The 27,352-nt window shown below is 38.8% G+C and overlaps 1 protein-coding gene across 4 annotated transcripts in view; it reads right to left on the reverse strand.

Annotated features, from left to right (window-relative positions):
* Positions 1-27,352, reverse strand: part of LOC131985023 (receptor-type tyrosine-protein phosphatase U-like) — a 321,313-nt gene that overhangs the window by 239,865 nt on the left and 54,096 nt on the right. For all 4 annotated transcript variants that reach the window (XM_059350038.1, XM_059350037.1, XM_059350036.1 and 1 more), the window contains exon 2: positions 4,779-4,907. In XM_059350038.1, coding sequence (XP_059206021.1) covers positions 4,779-4,907 — 129 coding nt within the window. The remainder of the gene's footprint in view (positions 1-4,778; positions 4,908-27,352) is intronic.

Here is a 27,352-nt window from a genome sequence, read left to right on the forward strand (position 1 = left end):
TAAACAGGGCATAAGTCTTTGTGGGATCATCATCATGAGAGACATTTTGTAGAATAAATTACACAAATTCACTGGATCTATTATTAATGTGAAATATTGATTGACTTTGAGATGTGATATGGCTGTCTGCTCAACAAAGCCACAAACACGAGTTGTTCAGCACTGTGTTGAGTCACCTTCAGTTCTTCTTTAGATGAGACTGAGAGACAGATAAAAAGGCTCCGTCCTCAAAGTAATTTAACGTTCTGCTGCATATCTATAGACTTTTTCAGTCTTTGCCCCAAAGGGCATTTTGGGTGATTTGTTCACAAGCTAACAGCTCACATTAAAGGTGTGAAAGCAGCAAAATACTGGAATCAATTGGGTCTTGGCTGCTAACGGCACCTTTGGATGGAAGATGGAAAACTCAAATGCATTCCTGTCTGTACTGGAGGAGCACAAAGTCTACTTTGTAGTGTTCATATAGCAAGACAAACCCTTTAGAAAAGGTTGTTTTTTTTGTTGCTTGGCACAAGGTGATGAAGTTCAAGGCCTCCCTGCGGCAACACATCTAACAGTCACCATGACTCTAGCTGCATGGCCAAGCAAATGTGGGATTTTTTTTGTTTATCAGCAGTCAGTCTACTGCTTAGAAATCAAAAGTCAGGAGGTAAAATCTGATGGCACATCTCTTGAGATGCATCTGGGTAGAGCTGTTGCCATAACGTGTAAATGTGCTCCATTTCTCCACCCACAGTTGCTTCATCAAGTAGTTTGTTCATTGTTTTTTTGTCATTTTGATAACTGTTCAGTTGTTGGTCTGCTGCATCCAACAGTCTTATAAACAAATTACAAGTGGCTCAAAACAAGGACTAGTTCTTGGTTGTTCTCCAAGAACTAGTGTTGTAGAAATGCACGGACGTCTCACCTGGTTGAGACTTAAGGATAGACTATCTGCTAATGCTACTGCTATAACTAGACCCCAATTGTGGTCGCAAGAGGATTTCTGGCACAGGGAGGTGTTTTAGTTGTTGTCTGCTTCATTATTTGTCCAAAATTTGTCGTATCAACTGAGTTTGTATGATCTGAACTGTGAGATTCTGTTCAGTGAGCACAGCGGAAAAAATAACAAAAATATACTGTAATATGTAATGGTAAAATCTTTAGTTTATGCCGCATTTATGAAGTATTTTATTGTCAATTATGTGGCTAAACAGCGTTTCTTTTGATGGAAAAAAAATTATTTATATAGTAAAAAAACTGAATAAAATCAACAGTGCTAATATCTTTTTACCATAATATTAAAATAAGTTCTACCATATGTATTACGGTAAAGTTCTGGCAACCACAGCTGCAGTTTTTTTACCGTGAAAACAACAACTATTGGGTCAAATGTTTAATTTGGAAATTTTTCTCACAATTTTTAAACAAACAAAAAGAAAAAAAAATGGCACATTGTTGCTTTACCGTAGCTGCAGTTTGCTAGCAGCTAGCTATAACTGATGCTGGAAAAATGGAGCGATGGCTGCAAAGAAAAGCTCCAGACTGGGTCAGCAGCAGCAGCAGCAGGGGTCCTGACGTCTACACCCATAAAGCCTAACGGGACCACCACCCAAGAAATGGAGGGCAGTGGGGCCGACACCGGCTAGGCTCCCTAAATATTATACCCACTTCTTCAAGTATGGCTTTTCATGCACGACACAAAAACGACACAGAATATCCACAGTTTGTCATTTGAAGTGCTGGAAATCGAAAGCTTGAAACCAGTAAAACTGACAACAAACATGTTATATTGGGGGTCGCGACCACTGTGCTAATGTACTAATATACTTGCATAAAATAATCAACACTCAGACTCCTAAATCTTTTTATATTAATATAATTTACCGCTCAAATCCTCATTCTTATAACACTCGAGGGGCAAATAGTGGACTGATTACTCTGCCACTACCTAAGACTATCTCTATGAAGTTGTCAGTATTTTATAGGTCAATTGCCCTTTGGAACAGTCTTCCAGGTAAGGTTTGTGAAATTAAGGGAAAAGCTGGTTTTAAAAAAGGATTAAGAATGTATTTAATGTCAACACCTTAATTATATCATATATATCATTTTATTTGAGTGTGGTTGGGCTATGTGATACAAGACTGTATAATGCTTTTTTTTCTTTTCTTATTTTTTTTATTTTTATATATTTTTATAATGACTTGAGTTTGTAATGCCTGTGGTAATCAAATATGTGCTGGAGTGTTCAAACTTCTCTCTTTTTCTCCTGTCTTCCATTGAATCAAATTTTAGGCAAAGTGACGTTTAAAAGATGATATTTATGTAAACTGTACACTGAAAAAAAAGTGGGGTTTTTTGGCCCTGTAATTATTATTTCAATCATCTATATAAATTCTACAAAGAAATACGAATTCAGCGCTTTTACTTTAAAACAGCAGTTTTTCATGTAGTGCATTACTTAGTGATTGTTTGTTATTATGTGTCCTCAGTTTTGTATGTAAATTGAATCATTCGTTCCAAGTAATATCCACTAAACCAGTTCATTGGCTTAATTAGTTGATATTTCCAGTTAAAATGTAATTAAGGGACAGTGAATCAGTGAATCTGCAATTTACTTGTGTATTTTCATAAAAAAATAATTGGTTCTATTAAATGAATATTATTAGCTTTTTTTAAAGTAAATGTCACTCCGATTTTTTTCAGTGTAAAACTGTTTTTATGAAAATTACTATCTTAATACTTGGAAATGAATTCCCATTTTCTGTAACTCACTACAGTATATGTCTGTGAAGTGACCAGTGTTGGGGATAATCCAAATTAAAAAGATAACTTTTTACTACACTCCCACCAGAAATTGCCCATATACTGCAGAGGATGAGTCAGTGTTGCTGCTTTAGAAATTCTGTCAAAAACATCCGACTTTAGAAAGCAACTTCTATAGCTCCTTTTCTTTAGACCCTCCCTATTCAAAGCCATACAATTATCCCGCCTTGATTGCTCTGAAATGATTTCAGACTTGATGTTTGGACTTGCAGTTTCCCTCTGATAATTGACAGAATTCTGCACAAACAGTCGAAACTAGTTTGCAAAGAATTTGTTTTGATTAAATGTGTCATTATTTTATTCTGAACATTCACAGAGCTCCCATAATGAACCGTCTGAAAAACAGCACGGCACATAAAAGCTGCGGCAAGCCTCTTTATAGTAGACTGGCGGGTTATTCTGTGTTGTGTTTTTGTAGCATAACAGCATTGTTTATAAGTCTATTTCTAGACGTGGAGCTTCTGTGGTTTATATTGGTTTTTACTAAATATACAGTATATTCCCACATATCTGCTGCAGGAACCTGACTTATCTTAATGGAATAAAATCCATCACATATGTCAAGCTACAAAACAAAAAGATCACTGCACAAACCATCCATGACTTGTTAAATCCTGCATACAAAACATAAAGTTGAACATCAAATAAACCTGAATTACCTTAAAATGAATTAAACCAATATATACCATATATGTTAATGATAAAAGATAGATGATTCCAGTAAATTCCTGTTTGCTGTTAAACAGTGGACACAGTCTCAAACACCAAGATACTGCATTCCACTCAGTTAGATAACAGATAAACAGATTGTTTGTGTCACAAAATGATCAAGTTTAGCATTTTGGCCTTTGCCAACTTGGTTTTTTGGAGCCAAAAGTGATAAGATATTTTGACGATAGGGTGGATCTGATTGAGAACCCCAGGATGCAGCCTTGGTAGCGACCTGTCAATCAGCTACACCCTGCTTTATCATCATTACTGCCCTACAAAGTCTAACTGCAGTAACTATGCAAAAGGTAAAACTGGGAAAAACAGATTTTTTAACGTGTTTTAACATGTTTTAATGTGTTTAACGCGTTTCAACTGGCCAGCCAAATGGGTTGTATGTAGATAAGTGATATGACACTTGTTCCTACATGTATTGATGATGAAATTAATATAAATCACAATGATTTATTTGACCTTTGACCCCAAAAAAGGGGGTGTAAAAGGTTCTAATAGTGATGCAAAAACAGAGTGGAATAACAACAATGTTGTTGTCTTCTTTCAGCTTTTATATTTTGTTTTCAGTGAATAAACATTTTCAAATTGATTTTGTTATAAGTGTATTTAAAAGTGCAAATACAACTTGTATAAATAATATAATATTATAAAGAAATGTTATATTTGAGTCTTAATATAATTTTATCTCACTTTTTTACTTTCATCACTATCTAGATAATAATTTCCCTTTCAAATAAACTTATAATTTCTATTATTTTTATGTTTAAATTAGTATATATATCCAAAGCAGATCATGGTAAGTGCAATTACTGCTTGGTTTTGAGTTGGATTTGTGGTTTTTATATGAATATTTATCTGAAATAAAGCAAAATTGAAATCTAAAACTTTGTCACAAGATAAAACAGACATCAAGGAGTTAATTCTTAATTATAACTCAATTTTGACCAAAATGTAGTTAGGCTTTGTAGGGCAGTATACTCTAAATGGGAGCATAATTTACTAAATGAACATCATGCTCTATTGAAAAGACTTGAATCTAGCATTTGAGACCTTAAATTAATTAGGAAGATGTTTAATGAAGTAATAAATCAAGTGAGAAATAGGGTCATTTCCTCATAGACTTTTATACTTGTCTTTTTCAACCAGTGGAGTCACCTCCTGCTGGCCATTGGCAGGAACACAGGTTTAAGGCCCTTCCTGCTCTGGCTTCTCTTTTCAGACCTGGAAGTTCCTGCTTGGTTAGAACTTACCTCGTAGAAGATCCGGGGTCGGGTGTGGCCAATTGTAGGTCCTGATCAGCTGCCAGTCAAAGTCGTCCTCTTGTCCCTGTCGGTACTCACACAAGCCAGGGTCTGAGTCCTCGTCAAAGGTACAGCCAGCTACAGCAAAGAGAGGATAAAATGTGTTAGCAGAGGAGACACACATTAAAATACTCAAAACCAAACAGTCAAGAAGCAGTTTACATCCATGTCTGTCCAGGATCATATATAAGTCAAGATAAGGGTCACTGATTTAGTATAATGTTAAAAATCACTTTCTTGAGTTATGGTCTTACATTAGGGCTGGGCGATATATCGATATGAAAAGCATATCGATATATTTTTAAATGTGATATGGAATATCGCATATATGGATATAGTTCAATTTGTTTTTCTTTCTTTCTATATAAATGCTGCCCTTACTATGGTTTGTCATATTTAGTTGTTTTGTAATGTTCGGGGTTTTTTTTCATATAAATATATTTATTTCAAAAAAAGATTGGCCTATTTTAGTTCATAGGCTATTTTTATTTAAAGTATTTTTTTATTTAAATGTGCACTTTATGGAGCTTTGAATTTAAAAAAGGAACTCCTGTTGTTATATAGTATAGATGCTCACTTAAATAAACAGTTTCAATAAAACTACTTGTGACATGTTATGTTTGACTATGACTGAACATTTACTCTCACTTTGTGATAAAAAATATCGGGATATATATCATGTATCGATATTAAGCCTAAATATATTGGGATATGACTTTTGGTCCATATCGCCCAGCCCTATCTTACATAATGGCAAAGAAAGTGTATCTGCAGAACACTGTAATGTCTAAACTGACCTTAATCATTTTGGAAGTAACCTAACTTCATCATTTTATTCTATTAGACATTTGGGTGAAATTTCATCTTAATTAGTGTAGGAATTAATGAGTTAGGCGGAAAACTTTTGTGGGCTCATTATGCTTCTATTTAACAGTGACATTAAAGTCCGACATTAAATGTGGGGGAAAAGAGAGTAGGGGAATGACCTTCAGCTTTTTTACCAGCAAAAGGAAATTTGTTCATCCTTGAGTCCAGTTGGATGTTTGTACCAGACGTAATGAATTTCCATCCAACTGAACACCTCAAAGACTAAGGAAATGATCAGAGATTTCCGCAGGTTCAAGCCCCCTCTTCAGCCAGTGAATACCTGTGGGGTGGACATGGAGGTGATGCCAAGTTCTAAGTATCTAGGTGTATACCTGGATAATAAGTTGGACTGGTCCCTAAACACAGACGCTCTCTACAAAAAGGGGCAGAGCTGCCTCTTTTTCTTAAGGAAGCTCAGATCTCTGGACATCTGTAGTAAGATGCTGCAGATGTTTTATTGGTCTGTGGTGGTAGTGTGTTGTTTTATGCTGCAGTCTGCTGGGGAGGCAGCATCACACACAGAGATGCAAGGCGGTTGGACAGACTGGTCTAAAGAGCTGGTTCTGTGGTTGGAGCCAGGTTGGACACACTGGAGGAGGTGGTGGAGACATGCACTGTCAAGATGTTCCAGGCCATCCTGAAATACCCAGATCATCCACTACACAAAACCTTTATGGACCAAAAAAACAGCAGTGGACGGCTCCTTTCTCTCCGTAGCAGGACGGAGAGATTCAAAAGATCCTTCTCTCCTACAGCCATCAGGCTGTCTCATTCTAACAGAGATTCTACCAGGCTAACTGAATTCACCCTTGGGGATAAATAAAGTAATTTTGATTTGATTTGATTGAAATGTTTCTGAGATACTGTGGTCAGGAGAATGGGACAGACGTGAAAATTAATCAGTTCATCCTTGAGGCCAATTGGACATTTGTGTCGAATTTCAAGAAATGGCCTCCAAGTGCGATAGTGAGATATTGTGTTCATAAGAATAGACTGATGGACAACCTGAAAACATAACGCCTCCTGCCACAGCTGTCGGCAGAGCAGAGCCGTAATAACACTTGTAGCAAATAGTTAACTATTTTTGCTATCAGGGAAAGCTGGTAGCACTCTAGTTTTTTATTCGGATAAACCAGAGAAATGATTGTCAAATCCCTACGGACTCACTGTTAAATGTTAATACATCAACTCCTGGAGAATCTTTACAGCTCTAAAGTAAATTACCTCTAATGGTTGGCACCAGGCGGTCAGCATGGACTGCCTATCTCATCTGTTCCCTCAAAATCTACCGCCATTTGGTGCAATTAGCCCTGTGGTGTGAAAATGACACAACAGCCACGGGTCACCCAAATAGCCAGAAATAATGGGCAGCAGTGGCAGAGCAGCGAAAGGGGTTCTTCAGTTGAGGGAGGACAACAACAGCCTGGCTCTTAGCTTGTGAAGGTCACCCAACCCTGTCTGGCCTCTAATGGTTGCATTCACTATTCTGCCATTATCACACAAACCACAGGCTTTTAAAGCCGCCAGCTTGGTTGTCAAGCTAGGGGACAAAATGGTGTGTTCTTGTTTAATTGGTCAGAAAACACAGGTGCACTTCAGGAAATCAAAAAATGAATAGTCTGGATTTGGGAGGACCAATTTGTGGTCATGCGTGTGTGTGCCTTGTGCTCTACTTGGTTTCATCCACAGAGCGACGGTTCCCATTGATTGATACGCATGGTTTAGACACAATATGGCTTTTAGAGCCGGATAATGACAGTTGTCTTGAAATGATTGACCTTTAGACAATTTTAATCCATCACAATTTCCCAGAGCCCCCTCTGGGAAATTGCTTGTCTTGTCCAAATAACAAAACAAAACAAGATATTTATTTTGCAATTGAAGCCAGAGGATGTTGGCTTGAAAAATGATTATCATTTCAATTATCGAAAATGTTAGTCAAGTTTGCTATTAACCCCCGATTATAAAGGGGACGCACGTAACTAGGGAGAAAGCTGTGCAGTGGAACTTCAAACTAGAATTTAATAGACAAGGTGGAACTGATAACATCGCTGATGCTGCACTGCAATCATTGCTGCACCAGAATATCATTAATGTTATAAGCTGTTATTTTCCTGGTGTGTTCTAAGGATATCAACATGCAACATTCAAGATGGAGAGTTAAAAGCGGGTGATTATCGATTGAAAAATGCTCATCGATCAAACATGTCAGTGTCAATAAAAGGTCTGACTTTAATATCTGCCTTTATACATGCAGACACAGTTTATGGTTATTATATTTTCAGTTCGGTTGGCTTGTTAGTCAGTTTGTTTGTCTGTTAGTCAGCAGGATTATGGGCTTGATTTCCATGAAGGGAGAAGCCTGGGCCAAGGAAGAACACATTACATTTTGGAGTGGATCCCAATCACAGGGTGGACAATTATATTCCCCTTTTATTTTTCACACAAATTATTTTCCCTTCAACATTTTGAGATAGAGCTCTTCTAGATGCAGAACTTATTTTGTATAGAGAACAAAGGCTAATGGTAGAATCATAAACTGTCCTTTGTAAACAGCCACAGCCTACAGCCTGATTTCTGCTCGTGATTATTAGTGTTTTTAGTCAAAGTAGAAGCACAAATATGAAGGAAAATTATCAGATTGAAAAAGTTTTCAAGAAACTCTAGGATGGAGAATATACAGAAGCTGTATAAAAATGATTCCTAGCTGGAACATGGGTGAATCTTGCTTTTCATCCCCCATATTTTTGACTTAAAAGGGAAAAAAAGCCCCCCAGTTTCTTCTGTTACAGTCACTTTGGAAGCATCTCTTTCATCATGGACACGAAAAGATCCATTTCTTGTTCTTAAGCCTGGCTGACTCATCTTGTTTACATCCTGTCTGATAGCTCATGCTCATGATAGTTCTTACCTAGTTGTACCTATTCAAGCTTTCACCATGTCCAAGTACAATAACATCCCAACTGACCGAACAGAGGGTCGGAAATGCAAGAAAAATACAACAGAACATATTTTTCTTCTAATAGTACAGCAGTGTTGTTGCTTTAGCTACCTCAACACTAACCTCTATCTATCTCCAAACACCCCGAGCCCACACTGGTCCCAGGACCCTGTTCACTAACAGATCGCATTAAGGCTTGGCAGCAGTGCTGCTGGTGTTAAAGAGCTACTCTGACTCCATGCCAGCTTCTACTTAATAGTTTCCCATTTGGCCTACTCCCCCAATGTTGTGTTTTGTTTAGATGCTCCATCTGTGTTTTTTATTAATGTATAAGTTTGGATTCTGAAGAAATATAACATGCTGTAACAAACTACTAAGACTGCTAATTTTGGACCACCGCTTTCGCCGTTCCTGCTGACAAACAAATATCCCCACCCCACCACCAGCGAGCATCCCCTCCGCCACCGAGTATCCTCACCACCACCGAGTATCCCCACCGCCACGGCCGTCTTCCCCTCCGCCTGCAGCCAAGCGAGTGTTTCCGGGTGTGTAAGCAGATCAGACTTTTAATTGCCTCCTGTGTGAGGGCTGCTTGTTGTGCTGTGCCGTGCCCGGTTATCTGAGGATGAGAGGGCTGAGTGGTGGAGCAGGCCCCACGGCGAAGGCCTGCCTTTCATGGAGAGCCCTCCAGCTCCGGGAAGAAATGTCACCATCAGACACGTTCCACTGATTCCCCTCATTAAGACTCATCCTTCCCATCCTCCTTTGCTTTTAGCGCACACGTTCCTCTCAGTGCCCAAATGAGCTTCTCTGGCAGCGGGAGGGCAAGCCCATGTAATTAGAAAAGCCACGTGCATTCTTCTGAATTTTTACTGATGTGCGTGTGTGTCTGTGCACTTCTTCCGTTTGTGTGGTTACTGAGGTTGTTTGGAGTTTGATGTTTACTTAAAAGTGAATAAAATTATAATGAATCTGTCAATGTCACACAGGCTAAAGCCATAACGACTGTGGAAATGAATTATTTGTGTTCATCAAAGCAACAGGGACACTGGCCAACATGGGACCAAGATTGCTCAAATTTCACATAATAATAACTTGAATGCGAGAGAAAGCTGCTCCGAGAATGCTAATTGCTTATCAGAGGCGATAGCGCAGCGCCGTTCGGCACGGTCCACGAGCAGTGCGCCGCCATGCAGAGCAGCAATAACACCTAGAGACGTGGATGGGGGGCTTGAGATAACTTTAGTGAGCTACTGTCACAGCTGACAAGTTTCTCAGGAAGGTAACAAAGAGGGAGAAATAAATACATTTGCAAGAACGAGGTACCTCCTCTTTGAAAGGTAGGAGAGGTAATTTGCCAAACAAAACCCGAGCTTGTTGTTCGATAACATGCCGGGAATGTTTTATCTACGTTGGGCTTGCCTTCCTGTCTCAACTTCAGCACATTCTCTGCTCCTCCTGGAAACAAAAATAGCTAAGTGGTGAGACTGTCTCGTTTCACTGTAACCAAATGAAACCAGTTGTGCTAGATATCCAGTTCCAGAGGTTCATTTCCAAGTCACTTTATGCCCCGTTATGAAATCTGTTGCAGTTTTTCATCAGATTCTACATAAGTAAGCAGTAAAATGTTTTCCTTGTTACTAATTTTATATGAGAGCGCTGATCAGAGGAATCCTCTGTGTGCTGTTGGGGGATTTTACTCAACAGCCAGCAAAGCCTGCATGAGGCAGCTAAAAATCTCATTAATACGGCTTTCAGTGACGGTCTAAATACTGTTTCAGAGGCTTCCCCATGATATGTCAGAATTCTGAGGGGAAAACCCAACATTAGTCGTTTCTCTGACTTTCTTTTTTGTATTATTTAAAACGGTCAAACTGTGATATTATAGGTAGATGTTGTAATCTCAAGCCTATGTTTTATTACTAAAGAAGTGACATGGCTCATTAATTTTTTCCAAACAGCAGGAAATGGTACATTTGTAAGGGACTATTTTCAGCAATGGATTAATACACATTTGATGCTTTAGTAAGTATTTCTGGCAGCAGGATGGTGTTTATGGGATTAATAAAAAAAACCTACAGTGTGAATGTTCATTGTAATGAAGGAAGATATCAGCAAGTGCTCAGTGTGGCTCACTGATGTGTTTTTAATCATTTTTGTAAAACAGTGGTATGACATATAACAAGCCAGAGTTGGACCAGGCATGCTGGGAATACATGGCATGCGCCTTCGACCACCAGCGCAAAAACAATTTTAACTGACCCTTGGTTGCCCCTAGTCAAATGGAGGCGATTAGAGTTTTCTTCTGAGATCTTTCTTGGTGCAGTGAAAAGTAGAGATAGACTGATATATATCGGCCGGCCGATATATATCAACCGATATTTGTGTTTTTTACTTGTATCGGCATCGGCCGATACGTGCGTGCCTTCGCCGATCAATTATCCCATTTCACTGAGCCAACAGCAGGCGAGGCTCGGTGCAACATCTGCCATTTTCTGGTGAGCTGCTGCTGATACCGGAAAAAAGAAAAACACATCAAATATGTGGATCATCTGAGGCGCCACCACCTTGAGGCCTAGAACAACATACACATTGTTTGCTATCCAACTGTTAATATGTTTTGTTTGTTTTGTTAATAAATGTTTCTTTTTTTGTTTAAACTGCGACTTGTGTAACATTTGTTATCATTGTGTCATTTTTATCATGTAAATGGAGGGAGAAAAGGCAATATCGGCTTCAAGAATCGGCCCCAAAAAACTCGGCAGCACATATCGGGGATCGGTTAAGACTGATGTCAAATAATTGGTATCAGCATCGGCATTAAAAAACCTGTATCGGTCGACCACTAGTAGAAAGTAGGGCTGCACAATTAATTGAACATCAAATTTGCAATATGGAAAAGTGCAATATCCAAGTCGCATCAGGTAGAATATTTGTTAAAGGCCAAATATGTATATGGTACAGAAAAAAATCACACTATGACCATTTTAATATATTTTTCAATGAAAATGAGAATAATGGTGCAAAAATTATCATTTCCTCCAATATTGTTGGCGTCAATATTGACAGCGTGTTCCAGTTCCTGCCAATATCCAGCAACTTTGCACAGCCATTGAAAAGGAGTGGACCAACATTCCACTGGCCAAAACTGATCAACTCTATGCAAAGGAGATGTGTTGTACTGCGTGAGGCAAATGGTGGATACTGACAGATACTGACTGGTTTTCTGACCCACCCAATAAAGCAAAACTGCACATTTTAGAGTGGCCTTTTAATATAACCAGCCTAAGGTACACCTGTGCAATAATCATGCTGTCTAATCAGCATCTTGATATGCCCCACCTGTGAGTTGGGATGAATTATCTCGGCAAAGGAGAAGTGCTCACTATGATTTCGACAGATTTGTGAACAATATTTGAGAGAGAAATGGTTATTTTGAGTATTATTGAGTTCAGCTCCCTAAAAAGAGCAAGGACAAAAAGTGTTGCGTTTATATTTTTGTTCAGAGTATACTACATTTTCAATATCAGTCAAAGTAAAGATATTTTTTCCAAAGCGTTCTGCCCTTGTAAAAAGTACTTCCAGCGAATGGTTCATGGTTAGTTTGCAGGTTTATAACTACAAAAGATGAATATTGTTGTCCTCGAAATTCTTTTGACCTCTATGGTATTGTGATGAAGGGAAAAATGTGAACAAATATGACCAAGCATGGGAAAATAAGAACAAGGATATCTGGACACCACCGGATTAGGGCTGATATATTTTTAAATGTGATATTGAATTAGACTATATCACATATATCGATATAGTTTTAAAAAAATATTTCTTTACATATAAATGCTGCCCTTACTGTGGTTTGTCATATTTAGTTATTTTGCAATGTTCTTTATTCTTTTCTCATATAAATATATTTATTTCAGAAAAAGATTGGCCTATTTTATTCCAAAGGCTATTTTTATTTAAGATTTTTTTTATTTAAATGTGCAGTAAATGTAGCTCTAAAAAAAAAAAAACTAAAAAAAAACAAACAAGTACTCCTGTTATACAGTTTTTATATACAGCACTTAAAAACTGTTTCAATAAAACTACTTGTGACATGTCATATCTGGCTTTGACTTTGACTGAACATTTGCTCTCACTTATATATATCGTATATCGATAATCAGCCTAAATATATCGGGATATGATTTTTGGTCCATATCGCCCAGCCCTACACTGGATGTTAGAGAGAAATAGGTTTTACTTTTGTAATCCGGGTGCACCGACCCTCTAAGAGATGCCTTTCCAAACGAGTCAGGACCTTCCAGTTAATTGAATCCTATTAACAGGGTTAGTGTCGGATCAAAGTCAGGGAATGGTTGAAAGAGAATAACTCTGCTGCACAAAGTGGCTGTGAGGCGGCCAAAGAGGCCCTGGAGGCAGATTAATGGGAGAAGGTGTAGACCTGCCAGAAGTGCTTGTGATGGACCCGGGGTACGACCGTTCGGCCTAGCCCGCTCCTGCACTGAATATCATGGCCCTGACTAATAGCCCCCACAGCCGGCACATCATATATACGTTGTGATGGAGAGGGAGGAAAACACAAGCCTCTTACCTAGCATTTATCCTGGAGAGGGGAAAATAAATTAGAGGGGCGAGTCAGAGACTGTGGGCTGGGTGAAGAGCCCTCAAAGTGAAGAAGGAGAGAGAAAGAGCAAAGCCGAAGAGGGGCGGGCATAATGAAAACAAATCACAGATAACAGTGTAACAAGAGGATTCGTGGAAAACAAGATTTTTTTCCTTCGCCTCAAAAAGCTATGTGGTATACAATACCAAGAGGTAATCAAAGAAGTAGGAGATGAGGATGGGTTTCTATTGATCATGCTGCTCCACTGCAGCCCTCAGATAGGCTTAAATCATCTATATAGAGATTTAACAAAGACACTCATTTGCAATTACTCTTACAAGGATAACAGTGCAGGGCAGAGTGGTGGCTGATTCTCACGGATATAAATCCAGCTATATGGATGGCTGCCAGGCTGAAAGATTGCCTTTCGCTGCTCATTTGAAGAACATGAACTGTAAATGCAACTGAAACCTGCGTTAAAAACAGACCATGGACTTCCTCTCTCTGACTGCTGCTCTTTTTGCTTAAGTTTCAAGAAAAAAAAAGACTTCTCCTACATGAGAGTAACCATTTCTAATGCCCCATCTTTGTCCATTGGACTGCTCATTGTTCTGTCATGTCAATGCTCAAACACACCAGAGTCCAGTAACTGACAATGTGCTTCTGTGCTTGTTGTGGGCTTCGTTTGGATGCTACACTGAAAAAAAGAAAATAGTTGAACCAACTTAATTGAATTGTTTCATTTGGTAACACCTTAATGAATTAAGTTCTTTAAAAGTAATTTAAAATAAATTGTGTTAATCTAACTTATTAAATTAATTTTAAAGAACTTAATTCATTTAGGTGTTACCAAATGAAACAATTCAATTAAGTTGGTTCAACTATTTTCTTTTTTCACTGTAGTGAAGCTACTGGTATCATATTCCCATGCAGCCATTCCAGCTGTTTATATGTTATTTTAATAACAAAATAATACATATTGATTATTTCATTGCAATGTTTTATTAACAGAGCCGGAGAGTTTATTTTAGTTGTTTTGGTTGTACTTTATTTATTGATATTTTATTATTTTTTTCTCACATTTCAATTCCAATGTTTAATATTCTCGAGATTTAAAAACTCATTCCTGTGGAAAAGAATGTACTTATTATGCTCTAAAAGCGTTAAAAAACAACATCATAGAACGATACTATCGCTTATCTGTTGTTTTTTTTCTCGACTCAATATATTGACTTTTTCTGCTTTTTTGTGATGTGTTTACAGTGATGCTGCAAATGTTTGACAGGCAGTACGAATTGCCCAAAACAAACCCTATATTTCCCAAGCAGCCATTCAAACTAATAAAATAATATAATACATAATGATTATTATGTATTATTATCTCATTGCAATGTTTTGTTAACAAAGCACATTCTCTGCTCCTCCTGGAAACAAAAATAGCTAAGTGGTGAGACTGTCTCGTTTCACTGTAACCAAATGAAACCAGTTGTGCTAGATATCCAGTTCCAGAGGTTCATTTCCAAGTCACTTTATGCCCCGTTCTGAAATCTGTTGCAGTTTTTCATCAGATTCTACATAAGTAAGCAGTCTGTCTGTCACTGTATTGTATTATTGCACAATAAAAAAAATGTAAAAAAAAAACGTAATATGGGCATACTACGTGCCTGATTTATTTATTGATTTATTTACGTTGTTTATAATACATAAATACATACTTTTGAAAATGAGTATCCATATACAATGTTTTAGTATCATACGTTTTTGAGTATCAATACTTTTGACAACCCTAATGTTAGTTGATTTTATTTCGTCGGGAACAGCCCTACAGATCCCCATTCATGTCACTAATCTTCCCTTGCTTAAAATTAAACCTACTTAAACTTGACTGGGTGAAACCTGAGTAAAAAATTTCACCCTGTGCTGATAAGGCAGCTCTATCTGTTAAGCTCATTTTTTTCATTGCATTAGAGCAAATTCCGCGGGCAAACCAGCTAATATTGCGTAACCAGCAGAGGGGCTCTGCTGGCACTCCTTTAATCAGAGCCTCTCAGATACAGCAGCTCTGTTGGGACTGGGGATCCAGGATGTTCTGCCGCTGCTCTTGTTTGGTTTGAGATAAAGCTCCGCTGCTGCGTGATTTGCATTTGAGTGTGTGCAGGCAATGCATCAGACCTGACAAGTTTACTTACGGATGGGGTGGAGGTGGTGGAGGTGGTGGAGGGAGGGCTGGGGAAGAGAGAGACGCAGCTTTACAGCTCATCAATAGTGAGCCAGCAGAGGAATAATCCCAACAGCACTTCTTCATAGACCATTAATAACAGCCACTGCAGTTTCACAAGCCTTACCAGGTAGGAGGACAGGAAACCGGGTGAGAGAGGTGAAGAGGAAGAAAAGGTAAAAGAGACGGGTAGTTCTAATACAGAGAAACAGCAGTGTTCCTGTAGGGTTCTGCCAATATACGTTTTTTGATTGACATTACCAAAAGCAATATGCAGTCTCAGACCAAAGTCAGATAGCCAATATTTGGATGTCTATAAACTTGACCTTTTCCGTGCATAAATATATTCAGCTATTTTATTCCTTTCAACCTGCACCTGCATTGAGTCAATCATTATACCAACTGAAACACAGACACTAAAGGCCAGATGTATAAATTATGCATACACACAAAAACCATGTATCCGCCACATTAATGCCCTGCGGAGTTTTCTTGTAAACAAACTGAAATGATGTTTACATCCCCAAGATCCACTGTGGATTCCTGAGATTTTACAAAGTGCTTTTTTCTTCCCCCAAAAACATCTGTGAAGTCAATTTTGTGGATATTTTAACCTTTTTTCATCATGGTAAATGGTAAATGGACCTGCACTTATATAGCCCTTTTCTAGTGGCTTTGCGACCGCTCTACACACTACGCTCATTAACCCATTCACACACACATTCATACTGGTGGCAGAGGCTACCCTAAACGGTGCCACCTGCCACCATTGGGAATTCATTCACACTCCGATGAACTCAGCATCGGGAACAATTTGGGGTTCAGTATCTTGCTCAAGGATACTTCAACATGTAGGCTGCCATGGTCAGGGATCCAACCACCAACCCTCCGCCTAGTGGGCAACCCGCTCTACCAACTGAGCACCAGCCCCCCAATCATTAGTCACTTCTCTCTTGCCTTGAATGGCTACAACCTCAATATCAAAAAAAGTATTGGTGCTGTGTAAGTGTCCAACACTTGACTATTCGCAATTTTAAAAGGTGCCATGCCATTTGCCTGACATCTCGTTTTTCTGTTTGCCCAATTATCCAAAGACGTGATCATTCTCCAGCTCTAACCAAGTGTTTTTTTCCTTAACCACAGACTTGTCACCAAAGTTATAATAGTTTTGGATTTTTCAGTACAACAAAAACAAAGATAAACAAAGAGTCTGGATTTTCTTGGACCAACGGGGGGCAGAACCAGGCGCCGTTCATTGGAAGAGCTCAACGGTCGTGAGGTAGTGTATGTCTGAATCAGGGCGTTCAAGTAGCTGGGTGCGGTAGCGGAGTTACCTTTATAGGCCAGCATTAGAGATTTGAATGTGAGGCGGGCTCCAACAGGCAGCCAGTGGAGCTCAATGAGCAGCGGTGTGACATATCGAGTTGAAAATTTTATCGTGACAACCCTACCCCTGGGTGAAACTTTATTGTCAATTGATAACTTTTGTGTAGGAAATTATTACAATCAGTTATTCTACATTGTGATTGCAAATGGTAAATAGACTGCACTTATAGCGTTTTTCTAGTCTTAGCGATCACTCAAAGCGTTTTAACACTACAGACAGCACTCACACACACACACATTCATACACTGTGGCTGAGGCTTCCACCATCAGGAATCTATTCACACACTGATGAACGCAGCATCAGGAGCCATTTGGGGTTCAGTATCTTGCTCAAGGATACTTTGACACGTAGACTGCCATGGTCAGGGAATCGAACCACCGACCTTCCGATCAGTGGTCAATTTTTTTTTCAACAAAAAGAAGTGGATAGTGAGAGCATTTACTAAATGTGTCCAAAACCTGTGCATCTAATAAAGGAATGATAATAAAGCCGGTAAAGGACTGGCAAGCTGACTGTATACGGAAAATAAGCATTTGCATTCAAATGGACTTTGGAAAGATGAGGGATTATTTCCTGGATACATTATCTAATGGAGGATTCACAAACTTTTATTATTACAATTATTAACAGGGCAGTAAGTCATAATGTATGGATGTACATTATTGTTTATTATATATTATATATATCTGCTGGTTTTGTGTGTATAAATAGTAAAAAAAACGGTACATTTCCATAGACACCTTTGTCTTTTGTTTGTATTTTGGGTTCCTGACAGCTTTATACTTTGTTAATTAAAATAAAACGAAAAATCTGACTGATAGCCAAGTTTGTGTGGAGAAAAAGGAGCCATGCATGTGATGTAATGACAGACTGAAAGATTCTAAACAGGGACAGAAATAAATGCATAGGAAGTTGATAAATTTGAACCAAAATCTCCTGGACTTCAGAGGTTTAAATTGCCTGTAGGAGTGAATGAGAGCATGAATGGTTGTCTGTCTTTATGTGTCAGCCCTGTGACAGTCTGGAGACCCATCAGTGGGATCGGCCTCCGAGACCCAAGTTCGGATAATCAGTTCAGGAGAATGGATGGATATATATCATATAGTACGAGTGCTTGAAGTAGCAGTCACAGTGTGTGATCATGATCGTGCATTAGGAGAACCTCACCAATGCAACATGGGCCGTTAGAGTAATTATATTGACGTACTGTACAAATGGCTGATTAGAGGGGCGTCCTTGGTTATTTATGGCTGTTATATAAAAGCCATCAGTGAGTAAATGAAAACATACATGTGGCAGAACAAAGTGGTTAATCTTATTGAGACTGCCGCCTACGATAGCCTGAGTGAGTAAACAGAGGAGAGATCGATCAAAATGTACTTTGGCGGAGCTACAGCTGCAGTCATTTATCATCATTTATCATGATATGGGGATTTGACTGGAGATATCCAAGCATGTTATGACTGATGGGCTGAACCACTGTGTTCCTGTGACCTTTACAAGACGGTAAATGTAGAGTAAATGGTCTGGTAATGGCTATATGTCTGTCCAACCTGGGACAAACCTGGCCATAAGTCTCAATTAAATCAGGATAACCTATGTCTCCTCAAAGCTGCAGTCATGTTTCTCATGCACATGCCTCTGTCATTCCTTCCTGTCCACTCCACACTTCTACCAGAGGTTCATACAATCACCTTGGTTAACCCATTTAAGCCGGGAAAGCATTATCGCATTTCTACTATTTATTAGGGTAAAGTTCTGGCAACCACAGCTGCTGTTTTTTTACCGTAAAACAACAGGTTTTATCTATCTATCTATCTATCTATCTATCTATCTATCTATCTATCCATCTATCCATCTAACCATCCATTAGATGATCAAGATACATCAATTATTGATCCACATTCTGTCCTACAATGGTACTGTATTCCAGTTTTATAAATCCACCTCAGCCAGTCCTTTATGAACTTTAAATACGAACAAATATATTTCATTTACATTCATTTTTTATTTGTTTGTAGTTCGTTTTATTTAAATTTCAAGAAAATCGACTGGTAAAAATACATATTTTGTTTTAAAGTTCAATAAATGATTGCTCCAAAGTCATAAACGTGTTAAATAATGATATATCTATCTTTCTATCTTTAATGTTATTCCCTCTTACTGCATGCTGCATGCTCAGGTTAGGAATGGTAGGAGAGATTGGCACCCGAGGGCATATACTGTTGTGTGAAATTGTTTCATTACTGGTCCATGATGGTTCCAGTCTCTGACTGCAACTCAGGAAAATCCCAGTTGCCGAGGCCAGTACTTTCACAGTCTTTAACGTCTTCCAGTATCTTTAAGAAGGTAATAGATGGGTTTTTACTGGCCCACAGCACAAAGTAACCACGCTCTACCTGCAGGGGTTGATAGGGCTGCTGATCCAGGCAGCTAAATGAGTTGCACCAGAGAACTCGATGGAAATTTGCTCTAGCTCCTATTAGATGTTGATAAAGGTCATTGATTACCTAATGTGCTTTAAATCGAACGAGTTTGCTGTTTAGAAAAGGATGAAAAATCTGTGTTTCCTCAGTTTTGTTCTAGAAGTATCAGTGTAACCTGACCCGACACTGATGCACAGAAGAACTGGTCCGTGTACAGCGAGATTAAAGGGGTGGCTGCATGATATACCAGCAAGCCAGATAGAAAAATAGATAGCGGCAGAGAGAAAGGGTTCTGGCTAAGAGATATACTTCACCCTTTGTCAGCATGGAGACGGTGGATAGATTCTCTGCCAGCAGTTTATTTAGGTAGAAAAGATAACCACAAAGCACCCGCTGCGGACAAAGCAGGTACTTTTCATTAGGCCGGGCTCTTTCCTTTCATTTCTCATTTAATCTTTCCATTTCTCCGCTCCACAGAGACATCAATGACAGGGCTCCATCTCCAGCAATCGGAACTGCTTAGCCAGTTAATGCTATTGTTTGAGATTGTCATGCAGAGAAGGGCGCATGAATAGAGGTTGATGAATAAAAACAGACCTTGTCCAATGAGGCTCAAATCACGCTAATTATAAAGATGGACGGGTTTTCCTTCAGCACCTGCATTACAGCACTGGGCCTCTTCGGAGATGGGGAAAGCGAGGAAAATGACAGATACGCTCATACTGCTACATATGAAAATTTAATCAAGAGTGCTGGAGGAGACACTTTTTTCCTTCATGTGGAAAGCCACTTTAGGTGGTTATGTCAAGTCTTTTTTGTCCCCTGCAACAGAGGAATATTCATGTCAGGACTGACCTAAATGCATTAGTTGAAAGCTTTATATCTCTGTTTAGTGGTGATGAATTCATCTTGGATTATTACCGTCTCTACGCTAAAATTATTACCCGCCAATTAGACGTGACATATTAATGAATGGTCTTAAAAAATGTGATTTTCTGAGAAGGTGCACTTGAAATCAACACATCCAATCCTAAACACTTCAAATACAGAGGCTTTAAAAAAAATAGCCTGCATCTATCTGCTATCTGCTGGATGTTATTTTCAGTTATGGTAATGGCGTGCATAGATTTACACAACATGCCTGATTGCATGATGTCACGACAGCCAACCACCCGACGGCTTTGATGTCGATTTCCATACAATCAAATGGTAAAAATAAATGCTCAGAAGGGCTCCGAGCTGAATAAACTCAGTCATGTGAAACCACAAATGAGGAAACAACTCCGCTGCAAAGAGATTGTGATGGCTATTTATTGGTGGATTTCTTTTTCATGTTTGCTGCAAAATATGTTATTCACCGCAGGTGGTCAGCCACGGGAACAGAACTCTCAGTAAGCCGTTTTTATTATTTTTTTTACATATATACAGAAAATAAATCAACAAGGGAAGGGGACGTGTGCAGAATACCAAGTGATGAGATGCAGGGGGTTCAGATGACAGACCCTGCCTCCCCTCGCCTGTCCTCGGAGCTCCACAGGCCCCAACACTGCGGCTGCAGCTCGTCCCTTGGGTGCCACAGGCAGCTGCAGGGCCCTGACCTCCATTACTGAGACAGGGCTCTGACTTCACAGCCTCCCTGCCGTCCCTATCCCAACAGGCGCACGGAGAGACAACACACTTCAGCACACCTCCCTGTGTATGCAAACAGTGTGCTGTTATATCCCAGACCAGGTCCACAGAGTGATCCAACTTTCTGATAGGACCTATATTTTTTTATTTCCTCAGTTTTCATTTTGAGAATCAGTAGACAATTCACCACTAGTAATACATTGTCTGTATAATGTATAATAATTTATTTTTAAGAAAGTTATTGTTTAAGAAAGCAGCCATATGAGTAGCGCCTTCTAGTGGGTCCAATAGGTTGTTCTCAGCCCCATTAAATGGACACTGTTTCATTACATGTCACTTTCAGTCTTAGTTTAGGTTTATGTGCCAAAATAGGCAGCAGTTGTGTTCAGATTAAAGCTACAAAAGTATTTGCTTAAAAAGTTAAATAGATGCCAAAAGTTAAGTAGTTACAAGGACAACGTTAATATCGGAAGTTACATTACATTGGTAATGTTAAAACCTGACAAACTGAAGTTAAGAAACATTCCTTCAGATACAACTTTTACTTTTTGTTTCATGTGGCACAGGAACGCTGGTCTCCTGGGTGAAAGTCATGGATTTGTTTGCTTCCTTCCGCCATAGAAGCAACTTTGCATGCTTTATACACCATTCCTTTACTTTGCTTTTAGTCCCTGTCATGTCACTTCCACCTTTGCATTGTTAAATAATTACCTTGGCCACTAGGGTGTGCCACCAACAATACACATTAGTATTGAAAGAGCTGATATCAACATGCCAAACCTACTAGAAGCTACTTGCCCAAAATTAGAAGAGGATAACAATGACTATGATAGATAACTGATGAAGGCCCATTCAATAGTGTGTTGAAGACAAAATTCAACAAGATCTTGTGGCGTGAGCCACGTTAGTTACGTGAACAACAGAAGTTCCGTAAACAACTGAAGTTGTGTAAACAACGGAAGTTTCTCAAACAACGGAAGTTACGTAAACAATGGAAGTTACGTAAACAACGGAAGTTACGTAAACAACGGAAGTTACGCAAACAACGGAAGTTATGCAAACAACGGAAGTTACGCAAACAATGGAAGTTACGCAAACAACGGAAGTTACGCAAACAACGGAAGTTACGCAAACAACGGAAGTTATGTAAAAAACGGAATTTGCGTAAACAACGGAAGTTACGTAAACAACGGAATTTACGTAAACAACGGAATTTACGTAAACAACGGAAGTTACGCAAACAACGGAAGTTACGCAAACAACGGAAGTTACGCAAACAACGGAAGTTACGCAAACAACAGAAGTTACGCAAACAACGGAAGTTGCGGAAAAGTTTTCACACAGGACACAAACGCTGTTCTCCTGGGTGAAAGTCCACCGTTTGATGTTTGATTTAGAATTTACATCATGACACACCAAAATGACACTGGGTATTGCATTGGCAATAGTTGATATACCCCGTAACTGCGTAAACTGCAAAACTAATCTATTGCATTAATGCACTGCTAAAAAGTCTCAGGAAACTGCATGACGTCATGAGTCACCACAGAGCAGGATTTGTTCTGAGCGTCTTGTTGGATCCGGGCTGAATAATTCAGACTTCGCTGCAGTCGGAAGAGAGTATATGCAGAAATGCTGCCACTCCAAAAGCCAACTGTCAAAAAGTTGAACAAAACACACAAGCCCAATAGCAGCTGCTCCCACAATAGCACTTAAAAATCAGCACGCACACACTCACATTTGCACACACAAACAATATGCTAAAGTCATAATAGGCCACTGTTACCACGGCGATGAGAGCTCCTTTTTGAAAGAGATCAGTGCTCCTCAGAGAGAGTCGCACTGTCTTTGCTTCGACTTAATTACAGCTCACACCTCCCCTCTCCCTCTGCAGAGGAGAGAAGAGAGGGCTTTGATTCAGATGCCCTGTGGAACACTTGATCCTTTCCTTCCGGTGGCATCGTTTACTCCCCTTTTCTAAGCTCTTCTGTCTCCCGCTCTCACTTTTTAGTTTTATTTCTCACCCCACTTGCTCTGAGGACACATCAAGCATCATCTAGCAGCGGCACAAGGTGAAACATAGCACTCAGCTGCACACGGAACAACTGTAAGACACGGACGCACAAAGTGGTATTCAGTAACAAGAGGCTTTGCATCATATTATAAGCAGCACTTCCTTCAGCATCATATACATTTAAATGAGCACTCGTAATAAGAGGCTTAGCTGAGAGAGTGCTGTCCATTATTATGATAAAGAATTATTACCCAAATGTCCAAGATGCACACATAATTGCTTTTCAATCTTTTAAACAGACCTTTTTTGAGCTGCTTAGTTCCAGCATGCAGGGAAATAAGGCCTGCAGTTATTTAGAGTAACCTCAATTTCTGGGAAGAAAAGCACGATGGAAGGTAGCGGGAAGGAAGGAAAGAGAGTAGAAAGTGTTCATTCTCTTCAAAAGCCTTTAATGCTCTTTATTCAAAAGGCACATAAAGCAGGTTTCAGGCCAATAACTGCAAATGAATAGATTACATTTACCCTCTCAATGAATATTCATGCAACTTATATTTTAAAAAAACAGCTGAAACATCTATAAGTGTTGAGCTAAAGAAGAAACAAATGTTGCTCAGTCAAGCTGCCATGTGGGCAAACCAACAACATCTAGACTGTCAATACCACCCATAACGACTCATACTAGCGTTTGTTAAAATGATCGTTTCATGGCTCACTGTACCGTTGAGCGTTCTAAAAATAGCACACGTCATAATACTTCACAGTTTTTAAAAAAAGCCTGCAGTTTCAGTGAATTTAAGCTAGAAAACCACTGACCTAGGTTTATAGCAAAAATACGTCCTGATCAGGCGTTATAAAAGACATTTTAAACAGTAAATAAATATACATAAATGCCGTAAGTGAAGTAGTTACGAAGGTGACGTGAGCCACCTAAATTACGTGAAAAACGTAAGTTACGTAAAAAGCGTAAGTTGGATAAAAAAATGCAAGTTGTGTACAGAAACGTAAGTTGTGTAAAGAAACATAAGTTGTGTAAAGAAATGTAAGTTACTATAAAGTGCAAGTTACGTAAAAAAGCGCAAGTTACGTAAAAAAGTTTGTTCGTAGTGAGTAGGGATGAGACATCGAGGTAACAAATACAGCAACAGCTATCATAATCGTGCATGTGTAGAATTAGACACCATAAGCTACAGGTCATACCAGAACAAGATAAGACAAGACAACAAGACATCTAACTAACATTGAAGGAAGCTTTCTGTCTGTTTTCTATCCTTCAATTTTTACCACAACAATCGCTCATCTGACTGTTCCTGAACCTGACTATGTCATGTCAGGTGCGCAAGACATGGTTGTATAAAGAGAACTGAATGGAGGCGGGGCCCTATTTATTTCTATCACGTAGTTGAGTGGCGCATGAAGTCAAAAGTTTTATTTCCGTGGATGAACATTATCTCCATCTTCCACATCTATGGAGCCCATAGAGCGTATGATAGACATTGTCCGATTAGCTGTTTAACTATCTATCTTATTATAGGTCTATGGGAAAAAGTCTATTTGGGGCCCAGTGCCATCACATGATACACTCGGAAGTTGTAATTCCACGGTTTGGCCACTATGTCAACTTGGCTTCTAAGCCCATTGTTCACCCTGGGGGCTTAGTACAGGACCAAAGGAGTCACAGTGTTGAGGGTTCCAGTGGTTCCAGTGATCTTGAACCAGCACTGCGCTAGTCATTTAAAAAAAAAAAAAAAAAACCAGATAGCCATTTCCACCAACATGGTTCCATTTGTTTGGAACCCAAAAAGGTTTGTATCCACCTGGAACCCATAAGAGCAGATTTTCCTTAACCTTGAATGTGAACCATTCCAACATGGCTACAGCTTGGACAGTTAGGATGGATATAATACCTTTCCATCATTAATATTTGGTCCATACTTGTTATTTTCTGTTTACTTCCATTGTGTAGCGCCCTCTATTGATGACATGCACTTGTACTTATTGGGTCGAAAAGGGTGTATGCGTGCATTGAATTGAGAAAGGAGATTTCTATTGAAGAGTGTGCTTTTTCTTCTTCTGACAGCAGAGCTAAATGTAGAGGTTTCACCAGGGTCAAATGTTCTCTTCAGCACCGTGTCGGGAAAAGGAAACATGGGAGAGGTTCAGAGGTCAAAGCTAAAAGGTTTAAAGAACAGGGAAGGTCAGCCTGAGTAGAAAATCTACCAAACATTCACAGTGTTAGTTACAAGTCACATAGAGATTGAAAGAGGTTTGAAAGATGGAACACTCCCTTGATTTGTTTTCCGGACAGCATAACCTGAATGATAAATGTTCAGGACAGGATCCATGCAAGAAGATCCATTCGGGGCCGGCCAAAATAAAACCACAGTACCCTACTGTCATAGGTGAGATGGTTCAATGACCCGATACAATTTCTCCAAGTGGAAAATATCAAATCCACTCCAACAGAATTGTAGCAACTGATGTAATAACTGCCAGATAACACAATATTTCATCAGAATGTGATACAGCATGAGCTTGGTTGGCTCAATATAAACGTTTGTCTCAGCACAACTGGTGTGTTGTGTCTGACACGGAGCATTTTACCACTAATGCATTTTTGTGGAAACCAATAAAAATAACCCCCTATCCAACTATTAACCATCTCAACACCACTGCCGTGTAACCACATCTAGCAAAAGAGACTGCTAGTTGACTTTATTATATTATTTGCAAATAAACCTTTCAGAATAAAATATTTCCACACAAATGCTACCTTTTTAGGATATTGTCTCACTGCTTCCAGCCAGTCCTACAGTGATGGTGCAATACACAGGTAAGCTTGTTACACATGCACCGCAAAGCAGCTCACTTCACTGTAAATACACCAGAGAATAAATAGAACATTGGCAACAGTGTTACTATTTTGCATCCAGGATGTAAACAATTCAGGGGAAATATTGTTTTCAATTCATGCTTTGGTTACAACAAGAAGGAAAAACAGCCAACAGCTCTGCACAAGACGCTCGCTCATACAGTACAAACTCATGCAGTCAGAATGAATTCTTCACAGTGCACAGGAAGTGCAATTGAAAAATTATTATTTGTTTCACGTTTGGAAAAGAAAAGAAAAACACAAGGCTTTCTGATCCCTCTGATATCTTTTCATAAAAAGCAAACCATCCCATTATGTTGGTTTACTGGAGTGCTGTGCGTAGTTTAATGACCTTGTGATTAGGGCTGGGCGATATATCCATATAAAAGATATATCGATATATTTTTAAATGTGATATGGAATTAGACCATATCGCATATATTGATATAGTTCAATTCTGTGCTGTAATCCTTGCTCCAGGCAACCTGCTTTATATATAAATGCTGCCCTTACTAGGGTTTGTCATATTTAGTTCTTTTGTAATGTTCATTATTCTTTTCTCATACAAATATATTTATTTCAGAAAAAGACTTTCATCGGCTATTTTTATTTAAGATATTTCTTTATTTAAATGTGCACTTTATGGAGCTTTGAGTTGAAAAACAGGTACTCCTGTTGTTATACAGTATTTATGTTCACTTAAATAAACGGTTTCAATAAAACTACTTGTGACATGTCACATGTGACTGAACATTTGCTCTTACTTTGCGATAAAAATATTGGGATATATAACCCATATCGATATTCAGCCTAAATATATCGGGATATGACTTTTGGTCTATATCACCCAGCCCTACATGATGCATTATGGCTGGGTATTTGTGGCCTCAACATTCTCAGAAAATATCCAGTGTGTTAAGTTTCTAGTTAACATCAATTGTTTGGTTTTTTTGACACTATACATTTTTTCACTGTATTGTATTTTATTATTATCATTATTTTCAATTGTTTTCATCTTCATTTTTGTCTGTCTACTTTTATCTATTTTCATCTTTTATTTCATATACATGTACACATTTTTTGTGTATATATTTTTTTATTATTCTTTTTAGAATTTTTATATTTATTCTGTTTTGGTTTTTTTCTTCAAATCTATTGCCTCGTGTGCATTGGTCTCTAATTGTTAAATCGTTTCTCTTTTTTTATTCTCTAACCTATTACTCACTTGTCACTCATCAGTTAAGCACTTTGAAGTGAACTCAGCTGTATGAATGGCGCTATACAAAAAAAGTTTTATTGATTTATAGCGACAGATTTATCTGAATCTTACAAAATGACACTCGTTTAAGCTAAATGGCGTTATCTTTTTTGACTCTCTCGTCCCCATCCATGCAACATTAAAGCACTTTTTGGTGCTTCACTGACTACAGCTCTTCACCAGGCAACAGCCGCAAAAAATATGTAACAACTGAGCCCAGCATGGACAGCCACTCATGAGAAATTGTGCCAAAAACAACTGTGGGCGAGGAGGCGAGACGAATGTGTCTGAGATATAGGCTCTATGG

The sequence above is a fragment of the Centropristis striata genome, chromosome 14 (assembly GCF_030273125.1).
Source record: "Centropristis striata isolate RG_2023a ecotype Rhode Island chromosome 14, C.striata_1.0, whole genome shotgun sequence".
Classification (NCBI taxonomy): Eukaryota; Metazoa; Chordata; class Actinopteri; order Perciformes; family Serranidae; genus Centropristis; species Centropristis striata.